General features: G+C 31.8%; 1 protein-coding gene and 1 pseudogene across 1 annotated transcript; one reads left to right on the forward strand and one right to left on the reverse strand.

The window, feature by feature from the left end:
* The first annotated feature begins 2433 nt into the window (after positions 1-2433).
* Positions 2434-6691, forward strand: LOC110724793 (annotated as a pseudogene).
* Positions 6593-10497, reverse strand: LOC110724794 (mannan endo-1,4-beta-mannosidase 7-like). The gene is made up of 5 exons (XM_021904257.1): positions 10041-10497; positions 9621-9815; positions 9111-9233; positions 7548-7744; positions 6593-7107 (listed from the first exon to the last, which is right to left on the reverse strand). Exons 1-5 carry the CDS (start codon positions 10353-10355, stop codon positions 6711-6713), a joined length of 1227 nt encoding a protein of 408 aa, XP_021759949.1. The 5' UTR covers positions 10356-10497; the 3' UTR covers positions 6593-6710.
* Positions 10498-12113: the final 1616 nt, after the last annotated feature.

Consider the following 12113-nt stretch of genomic DNA (forward strand, 5'->3'; position numbering starts at 1 on the left):
TATAAAAATGATCATAAGAGTTGCAAGATCAAAACAACCCTTCAATTTGTTGCCATGGACTCCATCGTCTCTACTTCATTACATTTTTGTACGTAATATAAATGTTTAACTTTCTCTTTGTTATTATATGCATTCATTGTTGTCTTTGTTGCCATTTAAACTTTTCATGATTGGAGTATGAATTATCATCCTTCTTTATGATACAATTTGAAGTAAGTAATTTACTTTGCATATTGTATTTAACCTTTCACATTGAATTATTTAGGCTCCAAAAGTAATTTGTGCAACTAAAAATTGGCCTCAAAAGTAGGAAGTTTATCATACAATAGCTCCAATAGGAGAACAAGGAGGGGAATATGAGTTATATGACTATTCCATATGATCAATGCATCACACATTTAAGTAGATGGGTATTTGCTTGAAAGATACTAGCCATAATTGATGATTGTAACAACACAGTGAGACATAACATGTGTGTTGCTTGTTAAAGAAAAAAGTTCAACCACCTCTTTTGAAAATATTGAACTCCTGATTTTTTTTAGAAAAATGACATGATAATACACATCTTTGATGATACACTTTGAAAATTGATACAAAGAGACGTGCATTATACGAGCCTAATATATACAAGTTTACATGAACTAAACGTATTAACTTGCATTGACATGTAATGTTTGAGCAATGAGTGAATTATCTAATCATATGGTGAGTCATTTTGCAAATTGATTTTTCATTTGAAACAACCAATGTATCTTTTTTTTTTCCCCTTATTATATCTCATTCAATTAGCAACAATTATGAGACGATTTGTCATAAATTGCATTACAAGGAAAGAAAAAGAAGGTATCTATAAATGACGAAGTTTGGGAGATTATGTTTACAAATTACATATGGGAATATGGGATAGATTAGAATGCACTATATATCCTATAGCCATAATTTTAATCTTCTAGTTTTAGAAAGTAACCTACAATTTTAAGATTTATATATATAAAAAAGCGGCTTAGTTAAGTTTAATGTTTAAATATAGGCAAACTAGTTAAGTTTAATATTTTTTTCCTTCTATTTTTTCGTTTCTTGTTCATTTAATCAATTTTTTCCCACATGTTTCCTTGTTTTTTGTAGTGATTTTTTTTTCTTTTCAATTTCTTTCAATGATTTAAAAAAATTCAATCAACAAACATTATTCCTAGTTTCCAATACTTCAAGAATAATAATTGAAACAATTGTTAAAACATATGGTTTTCTACCTTCTAAATTAGAGAAATGATATACATAGCCCTTAGGGTTACATATAATAAGGAGCTAACTAGCTAAGAATGAAAAAAAAAAATCAACAACAACAAATAAAATTATAACATTAATGACACTAAGGGCTTGTTTTGATTTACTGAACTAAATTGAATTGAACTGATTGAAGCTGAATTGAATTGAATTGAACTGAAATTAAACTGAAGTGAACAAGCCCTAATTTTGTGTGTGATTTTGTCATGCATTTCTAAATTAGCACCTAATTAGAAAATATATTAAATGCTTATTATTAGCCCTTAGGGCTACTTAAGTATTAGCCTTTAAATTATATAATCCATCCAAACTATGATCCAGAGAGTAGTAGTTATGTTTTATTTTGGAATGTACAATTTTGACAATTAATAAATACAAATAAAATGCTACGGAGTACTTTGAATTAATTACTTATTCCATAAATTGAAGTGAACTCTATCAATTTACTTTGTAAATTATTACTCCACAGTAATTAATTAAAAACTACTCAAGTTGATACATTTATTTTAGGGTCATTTTATCTTCCATATTATTCGAACAAGATTAACAAGAGTAACAAAATGTTTTGCATTCATTTGACAACGGAAGGTGAAATTGAAATTTTTCCCAAAAAACATAAAAAAAATGTTTTTTTTAATAAAAAAAAAACCACATTACATCACATCACAGATTCACAACACATAAAATGTGGAATGTTAAGCGGTACCCAAATTCAGAAAAAATTATCATTGATCACACTCTTCAAGTACCTCTCACTTCCCACTCATTTAGCCAATTTGTCTGTCTTCTCCTTCATTTTCCATTTTTATAAACTCCCTAACTTTATTCTGTTACATTACATCTCCTCTGCCAATTCTCTCTCTCTGTTCTTGCTAGATTCCTATGCTTTGATTCTGATTCCCATTATAATTTGGGATCAATTTTTTCTGGGCATGATTTATTTTTGATTCCATGTTACTCTTCTGATCTGGGTATTTTTTTAATTGCCAAATGATTGATTCATGATTTGGGTATTAATTTTAATGTTTAAAAGTTGGTAGGATCTGTTTATGCCTTTTCAGTCTAATTCTTTATTATTTAATTAATATTTGTTAGATTCACTACAAAAAGAGTTTTTTTTTGGTATGATTTTGATTTTTTTTTTTTAGGGTTTAGGGTTTAGAGAAGCAATGGAGTCAAGTGTAGCAGCAGTGATGAACCCTAATATTGCCCATTTATCAGAAACTGGAATGAAACGGTTTTTTCGGAGAAAGAACCAGTCAAAATCTAAGGAATAGAGATCTGAAAGCTCTGTTTTCCAGGAATTTAAGAACTGATAGCAGGGGTAAAAGGGTCATTAAACGTGGGGTTGCTTTCTCTGTTCTTACTTCTGATTTTAATCAAAGTGTTAAAGAATTGGTAAGTTTTTTTGGGTAGATTTTTAAATTTTGAAAAGTTTTCTTTGTTTGAATATATATATGGTTTTGTTTGATTTCTATAATTGTAAAAATGGGCTATATTTTTTTTGGTACAGAAATTTGAGCCAACTTTTTATGAAAGTCCAAAAGCAGACCCTAAAGATGTAGCTGCAATTATACTAGGTGGAGGTGCTGGGACTCGCCTCTTCCCTCTTACTGGCAGGAGAGCTAAGCCTGCGGTATGATCTTGTAGTTTATAGTAAAGTTTAAAACTTGCTCAATTTTTAGACCTTTTGTTACAATATTCAATTCAAATGTTTATAGATTGTTATATACATCCGGGTGCAAAAACTAACCCTGGGTGCATTCGTGTACCCGGGTGTATAAATGTTCAAAACACTCATCAAAATAAACATGGTAATGTGTGAGTGTACATGAATTGGTGGACTTATGTTGGTGAAATGGTATACAGGTACCAATTGGAGGGTGTTACAGGCTCATTGATGTTCCTATGAGCAACTGCATCAATAGTGGCATTCGAAAGATTTTCATCCTTACTCAGTTCAATTCATTCTCTCTTAATCGCCATCTTGCTCGGACGTACAATTTTGGGGATGGTGTGAATTTTGGTGATGGTTTTGTGGAGGTAACATAAATGTATAATGTAATTTTGATAATGAAGGGTGTGACAGACTAACAGTAATGATTTGTGAAATTAATTAGGAATAAATTTGTCAATGAAATTGTTTTTAATATAATGATAATAGGTTTTTGCTGCCACTCAAACACCTGGAGAAGAAGGGAAGAGATGGTTTCAAGGCACTGCTGATGCAGTGAGACAATTAGGATTATTTGAGGTGATTAAATATGTTATTTGAATTTTTTTTGTGAGTATTTTTAATATTGATTATAATACTAGAGTTTTGTGATTGTTTATGTAGGATTCTAAGTCCAAAGATATCAAGCACATAATTATTTTATCTGGTGATCATCTTTACCGAATGGATTACATGAGTTTTGTGCAGGTATCATTTTTCATTTTATCTCATATACCATGCGACACCATTTTTTTATAATTTTTTTTCGTAATTCATTTTATTTTTTGTTAATGAACCAGAAACACATCGACACCAATGCTGACATTACAGTTTCTTGTTTACCCATGGATGATAGGTACACATTTAGTTTTCATGTTCAGTGAAAAATGATAAATTTGATATTCTTATCTTAATTATGTGTTACAAGTTATTTTAAATTTTTTGATTTAATTTGTAAGTTGGTCTATTTTCAGTCGTGCATCAGATTTCGGGTTGATGAAAATTGACCACACTGGACGGATTGTCCAATTTGCAGAAAAACCCAAAGGGTCTGATCTAAAGGCAATGGTATGCCCTTTATTTACCTTTTTGTTATATAATGTTATTAGTTACTCCTTGTGCTTGGACCAACTAATGTTATTATTAAAAAAAAAAGCCTTTTATATTAGCTGTATAATTATTGACCATCAAGTACTATTTGTGGTAAAAATTAGTTGTGATGAATAAAAATTGATGACACTTGTTAATTTTGAGTGTTCCATAAATCCATAATCTTCTTTATGTAATTAATACTTAGTATAAGAAATATAGAAACAGGAATGGGAACATTGTTACAAGTGGATTCATTCTTTTGGCGTAGTTATGAAATCCATAATTTTTTTTTTGTAATCAATACTTAGGTTAAGAAAGATATTAACAGGAATGAAAACATTGTTACAAGTGGATTCATCCTTTTGGTGTAGTTATGAATTTTAACCAGAGTACATACATGCATACAGCCTTACATGCATACAGCTATACATATATTGTATCAAATTGAGTACAGAGTTTATAGACTATGCTAATCCAACCGTATTTACGCTAAGAAGACAATCATATTTCTGTTAAAAGTGGAAATGTTTTTTCAGAATTCCTAAAGTAATAAATTGTAGGAAGAAATGTTTTCAGAATTTTTCATTAATGATAGTAGTTTTTTTTATTTGTGGTAGCAAGTAGATACCAGTATTCTTGGCCTGTCAGACCTTGAAGCCAAGTCAAACCCATATATTGCATCAATGGGTGTGTATGTGTTTCGAACGGATGTTCTTATGGAGCTTCTAAATAGGAAATACCCTTCAAGCAATGATTTCGGTTCTGAAATTATTCCCTCTGCAGTAGGCGAGTACAATGTTCAGGTGAATGGGTTTTGGTTCCTTAATTTTATTTATTTATTTTTTTCTATATGAACTCGGATTATAAGGTTCAAACATATGTTTATTTATTTGATACTAATACTAATTTTAGTATTGTTTCTGTTGTGCAGGCTTATTTATTTAACGATTATTGGGAGGATATCGGAACAATAAAATCTTTCTTTGATGCCAATTTGGCTCTTACTAAACAGGTTGACATTTCTTTCATTTGAGTAAGAATTTGTTATTTCTATTTTGCCAAATAATTTTTATGCAAGCTCAGCTAGATATTTTTGTTTTATACTTGTAAAATTGAATATTTATTTTTTCTTTTTGAGAAACTTCACCAAATTAGTTTCTAAACATGTTAATTTTTCTACTTGTAGCCTCCTAAGTTCCAATTCTACGACCCAAAGACACCTTTCTATACCTCTGCTAGATTTCTGCCTCCTACCAAAGTTGAGAAGTCCAAGGTATAATTTCTATAAACTACAATATCTTCTGATTTATTCTCTGTTTTAATTTCGCAATACTAAATTACTAATTGTCTTTTTTCTATAATAGATTGTTGATTCCATAATCTCCCATGGTTGTTTTCTACGGGAGTGTAGCGTACAAAATTCCATTATTGGGATTCGATCAAGATTAGAATCTGGCGTTGAGTTTAAGGTGAGTTGATTATATTTTCTTCTATTAAACTTGAATACAGTTGCTTAAGTAGATTACGAGTCTCTATGTTTTACATTATCAATCATTTAATAAGTGCCTGTTTTTGGTTTCTAGAAAACCATGATGATGGGTGCAGATTACTACCAAACTGAATCCGAAATTGCTTCTTTACTTGCTGAAGGAAAAGTTCCTATTGGTGTTGGACAGAACACAAAAATTAGGTAACACTCAATTTTATTTTTTTCTCGTCTTACCCTTCCTCTTCCAACTTGATCTTGTCTTATTTGTGTCGTGCTTACTGTGTCGAATATAGTTATTTGATGGATGTGGTTATCATATTATCTTTTTGTTGGTATCAACCACTGTCAAGGCCTCATTTTGAATAATATCTACATCACTTTGTGTAAATGCCTCTAAAATTCAAGTCGTGTATATGTAACTACAAGTCTACAACACAATACTGCTAATCAAGTGGATTCGATTGCACTCACTACCATAAACATGACACCATTCACTACTAACAAAAACTCTAGTAATATACTCACTCTATTGGAAATAGTTTACACTGTCCGGTCTGTTTTAACCTCTTATTGTTAAGAGTGAGTGCATGAAGAAGAGGAAGCTTTAAGGAATTTCGGTGTCAATACTTGTTAAGATGTGTAATTGAAGTTTATCTTTTTCGACTACTAATCTACTCTGTGTGTTTAGAAACTGCATAATTGACAAGAATGCAAAGATTGGAAAAGATGTGGTTATTGCAAACACAGATGTAAGTCCAATTAGTACCTTCTACCGTTTCACATTAGATTTGAATATGTTGAAGATGTTGTAATAAACTCGTGTTATATATTACTCTTTCGTCAATATCTGGCAGGGTGTTGAAGAAGCAGATAGACCAAACGAAGGCTTCTATATCAGGTCAGGCATCACCATCATTTTGAAGAATGCAACTATAAGGGATGGTTTGGTGATTTAGATTTAGTTTCGTTTACTTTATGAAAAGAAATAAATTTTGCAGGCTTTCCTTTCCATGTAACATAAACCACGAGCTTACCTCATGTGTATATAAACTTAGATAATCATGGTATAAGAGGCTAATAAAATCCCGAAATTGCAGCAAAGGGTTTTAAAATTGTGTACATCCACTAATTCTAGTATTTGTTCTTCTCGGTATCTCTGAGCTGAGCATACTTCTTCCTTAGCCCAGAAAGTTTCTGTGATTGTTCAGATATTATACCTGCTATGTATGATTCTTCTTCGAAAACTATTTCATACCCATCTCGGAAATTATCCATTCCCTTAGTTAAGAGATGCCAGAATAACCCACCAGCTGCAGGTCCGCCTCTGCTGGCCGATGAATAGATGGAAGCGTAGGTGATATTGTAGAGTTGGTTCCTGTCAGATGGGGTGTAGCCTGAGACTTTATATGATTTACCAAACTCTGCAAATATGACTGGCTTCTTAAGGATGTTTAGTGAGTCCATAATATGTTGCTGCACCCACTGCTGGTGGAAGGAGAGTTGTGCTTCACCAGTAGAACCATTGAGCCTGTAGTAAAGTGTAGCAAGTTAAGTTACTTTTGGAATCCGAGAAAAGTTGAGAGTCGATGGTTAATTGGGGATCCTACTTGCCTGACATTGACATTGTTATATTAGACAAGTGCGACATTTTATAGGATATTTCCTCCGTTCTTTATTACTTGACCCGCTTTGACTTTTACACTATTCACCACCCCTCCTTTGACCGTCTTTTGTGAATAATATGTAAGGAAAAATATATTCATGTATAATCTTTTTGGATTTGTCTCAATAAGTACTATCATAATATATAACTTTTATAATTTTACTTAGGGAGAATTTAAGTTATTGATCGTTAAAGTTTTGCATTGGCAAGCGTGATAAAAGAATCAGGTCAAGTAAAAAAGAACAGAGGAAGTATGTTATAAGGTGACTATTAAGGGCGACTTCTACGTACATCAATTATCTTACCATTGATCCGGGTATGAATGGACTGTAGCAAAATCCACACCAGGAACCTGATTATTAGCAATGAAGTTTGTTCCTTCTTTGCCGGTGTTTGGATTGTATTGCTTCTTGTCATCTCCATAGAAACCCTCTAGTCCAACTTCAAGAAGATGGTTTGCATCTATTGATTTTAGATAGGAAGCCATCTCACTGATCCAATCCTGAAAACAGGAAAAAGACTACTTCAGAGTACAGTTAAAAATGACTGAGATAATATCAGAAGTTCAGAATTATCTTCACCAATATCTATGTTTTTTGTATTTTGTTCTTTGTTCTTTGTCCAAGTATGTTGTATGTTTTTGTATGGCTTATAAGGTCGGAATACAAGTTAGGAAAGAACTTAACTAGGAGCATCTTTTGATTCTTGTTCATGAATGTATTTGGTTCCTAGTGTAGATGAACCAAACTGAAACTGACTTGGTCTAAACTATTACCATCTCTATGAGTAGTTATAGCCTTATAGGCACGACCACACGACCACCCTATATACCACGAGTCTACGACAACACCTTCGATTACCATGTCACCAGCGTTTTTGACCACTGCCACCCACATTCACACCAGTAGACTCATTGCATGTTCGACCAATACTCGTACCATTGTCGTTGGCGCTGCCAATTGCCGTAATCAATGCCTTTACCACCATCTCCTCCTAAAAGCCACCATTGCCACATTGGCATGTCCAAAACACTCAATATCACTAGGTCACTATGTGGAGTGAGTGCGAAAGGTAGAATTTAAAGAGGAGAGTAAGAGTGTAAGACATCCATTAATATGTAACATTGACAACTCATGAAAAAGAGAGAGAAAACCCTCATAAATATAATAATGCGACATTTATTTTCTCTATTATGCTTAATTAATAATGAATGTTGCCCTAAATTTACGGGTTAACAAAACATTTACAGAAAAATGAGATCGATCATCGATGTTTACTTACTTTCTTTCATAAGAAAAGGTGATCGAATTTTGAAGCATTTAATTCCATCTTCCTAACTGAGGAAATATCCATCACTCCATCAACATGAATTTGGCATAATATATGCACACACTATATAATGTGGCAAAAGGAATGCAATGTAGTCACTCTTTTACGTTACAACTTAATAATGTATGTATGTAACATCACCTTCATTATGTCAACCTTTCTTTGTATGGTTGGAGGATCATAGATTCCGTGCCAAACTTAAAAAGCCTTAATACTATCAACAAAAATGTTAGTTGGTTGCAACTATGCATGTGATTATATGACTGACATTATACTCTTTGATTTGGCTATTTTTACCACAATGTGCGGATTTGATCTTTCTTCTAGTAATACGAAAACACGTTGATTATGAGGAACCAATAAGTTTAGACACATTATTAACGTCAATAAGTTCAGATAAATTCGATGAGATCCTTTTCATCAAACATCAAAATAAATGCTAGTAGTACAATGTAAGTTAACAATAAAAAGAGAGTCAAATTTTTTAAAAAGTAGTAATTTAAAGTAGTCATAGTTAAGTAGGGAGAGGTTGAACTAACCTGAAGTACTTTTCCAGAAGGATCAGAAGGACATCTTGGCTCATTCATAAGCTCCCAAGCCATAATTGTTGTATCATCTTTGTAAGCAACTCCAGTAATGCTATTTACTCTTGTTAATACAGTCTGTACAGTAATTTTCAAATCATAATTTACTAATTATAATCACATAATTAATTTTTTTGGTCCCAACTCCCTTATTAAGGACTATATGTATAGCTACAAATGTTAATTTGCTGACCATAATAACTGCTTTGACATCCATAAAAGGAATTAACCAAATTCGCATACTTTACCCAAATAAGCTAATTGACATTGACCTGATTCTCGATTTAAAACTACTAGTCTCCCAACTACTTATAACTCGAGTAATGACATTGTAAAATTTGTAAACCATTAAGAAGGTGACAACTTTTTCTAGACATTCTATACTACGTAAGACTGGTGACATAGAACAATGTATAGAACAATGTATAGATGACATAGTAGATGTTCCGATGTCGAGATGATTACCTTAATATGATTTTTGTAGAATCCCTTAACAACAGGATTAGTGAAGAAGTCATCCTTAGATGACAAAGACTGTCCTTTGCTCTTAGCCCACTCCACATACTGTTTCTTCCCTCCATATTCATCATAATTGTTCACCAAGCTTAACACCACCTTAATCCCATACTTCTTTGCTTCAGCCAACACAAAATCTAAACCCTTCATAAACACCCAATAAAAACCACAATTTACTTATAATCAGAACAAAAAAAAAAAAAAAAAAAAAAACCCAAAAAAAATACTACCTTCGTTAATTTTTAGCTGCAACACAGGAATATTTTACATCTCACAAATAATACCCTTTTGTTACAACTAAAAGTTAACGGAGGTAATTACATAAAAGTATTCTGTAACAGAAATTACAAAATGAAGAAAAGGATTTACTTGGAACATTTGTTGATTGTAAGAACCAGGGGAGTATTGAAGCGGTCGATAACCGGCGTCGCTAAAAGCCCAAGTTCTAACAATAGAGAGGCCATGATTTGAAGCTTGTTGAAAAACACCTGAAACTTTGTGTCTTTGAGAAGGATCAGAACCCTCATACATTAACCAATATGCATTGAATCCATTTGAGTAAAATGGGATCCCATTTAACCAAAATTGTACCCCTTTTGTTGTGATGAATCCATCCTCTGCTTTTACTGGTTTTTCTTGGATATTTAGCAGAAAAACTAGCAAAATTAATCCCCATGCCTTCATTTTTCTTTTTCTTGGTGATACAATTTGTTTTAGATTGTAATCGTGGTAGTATTACGTGCGTTTGTGTGTGTATATATAGGGTTGTAACTTATGAGAAAAAGTTTGGACCATAAATTATTTTAAATTGTTTGAACTTTTTCCTATGTCATTTCTATGCCACAAAAACAAAGTTTGTTATCAGAAAAAATAAGTCTATCACCTTAATAAATCAATTTTTTTTATTAAGTGATATATATATAATATATATATATATATATATATATATATATATATATATTTATATATATATATTTACGGAGTACAAAAAATACAATTCAAATAAGATAAGTGATGCATTTTAAAAAATGATGATACTTTTTATAAACACTTGGACACCCAGTGCATGGTGCATTGGTGCGTACATCTCAACCCATGGTTCAAGTTTACTCTTGATATGATGATTAAGAGCATATTTACATTTACTTAATTTCAGTTCAATTCAGTTCAGTTCATTCTGTTCAGTTCAGTTCCTAATTTTCCTCTCTTATAAAGTATTCATTTCAGCTCAGTTCAATTCAGCTCCAATCAGTTCAATTCAGTTCAGTTTAGCTCCAATCAGTTCAGTTCAGTTCAGTTCAATTCAGTTTAGTTCAATAAATGTGATCAAACCCTAAATAAACAATAATCTTCCAAATGAGGAAAAATTAGTCCTAATACCGTATAGCGGTATATACCTCCTCTGTGTGTATATGTATTATAAATTATAATCCACTTAACAAGTTAACAGTAGGAAAGAATGCCTGAATGAAAGATCCATGTATAACAAAAAGACTTGCGTGGACCTGGTCCACAATAATGTTATTGTGGACCCGAGGTTTATACATACGCAACTGACATTATATTGAACATAGTAACCTTTAATTTTTACATAGTAACCCTATTTTTAACATAGTAACCTTTATTAAAACTAGTATAACGTATAATATTATTGTGAACTTAAAGTATAACGTTATGACCCTAATTTTAACATAGTGACTTTTATTATTCATATTAACCGGTATATAAAATATTTTATTAAAAAAATTAACCTCTTATAGCCTATATATTATCAAAATGACTTTTATTTCAACATATAGACCTTTTTTCTATTATAGTGACTCTTTTTTTAACTAATAAAACAACCATAGTTTTCCTAATATTAATGGTCTATAATAAATTAGTGTGAACCAGGTCCATTTAAGAATTTGTACATGTATAATAATTAGCGTGACGAGCCAATGCCGCCACATAGATGAGTCAAATTATTGCCTTTCCGAGGTTAACGTGTGAGTTTGTGATAAGGGGTAAGTTGATACACAACTCCGTAATTGTAACGTTACTTCGCTAAAAATGCTTCATGCTCATGCACGATTGCACATCATTAATTCATAATGTCATCTTTTGCGATTATTATTGCCTTTAATAAGGGTTATTATGAAAAAGGTAGGAAATCTCCCACTACCTGTCATCTTAATTTGGAGTTGTAAATATACTACGAACCGAATAAGTGACTAAGTGAGAAAATGAAGATGCTAAATATGGGTCTGGGCCGCATCCAGAGAGTTTATTTTATGAATTTCATTTCAAAATTATATGATTATAAAAAGAGTAATCTTTTAACCTTATCAAATGTTTAATCCTCTTGTCTTTCTTCAACATGAGATACATCATATTGTTTAGAAAGTTTACACTTCAACATAAGATAAATGCAGTACAAAGTACGATAATGAGGTTAATAAA

The sequence above is a fragment of the Chenopodium quinoa genome, unplaced genomic scaffold (genome assembly GCF_001683475.1).
Source record: "Chenopodium quinoa cultivar QQ74 unplaced genomic scaffold, ASM168347v1, whole genome shotgun sequence".
Lineage (NCBI taxonomy): Eukaryota > Viridiplantae > Streptophyta > Magnoliopsida > Caryophyllales > Amaranthaceae > Chenopodium > Chenopodium quinoa.

Bases quoted from the DNA above. Each gene is read 5' to 3' on its own strand.
- LOC110724794 (XM_021904257.1), bottom strand. From the start codon at position 10,355: ATGAAGGCATGGGGATTAATTTTGCTAGTTTTTCTGCTAAATATCCAA. The intron at 9,816-10,040 runs GTAAATCCTTTT...GTGTTTATGAAG, and splicing joins ACAATCAACAAATGTTCCAA to GGTTTAGATTTTGTGTTGGC. The intron at 9,234-9,620 runs GTAATCATCTCG...ATTACTGTACAG, and splicing joins TCTACAAAAATCATATTAAG to ACTGTATTAACAAGAGTAAA.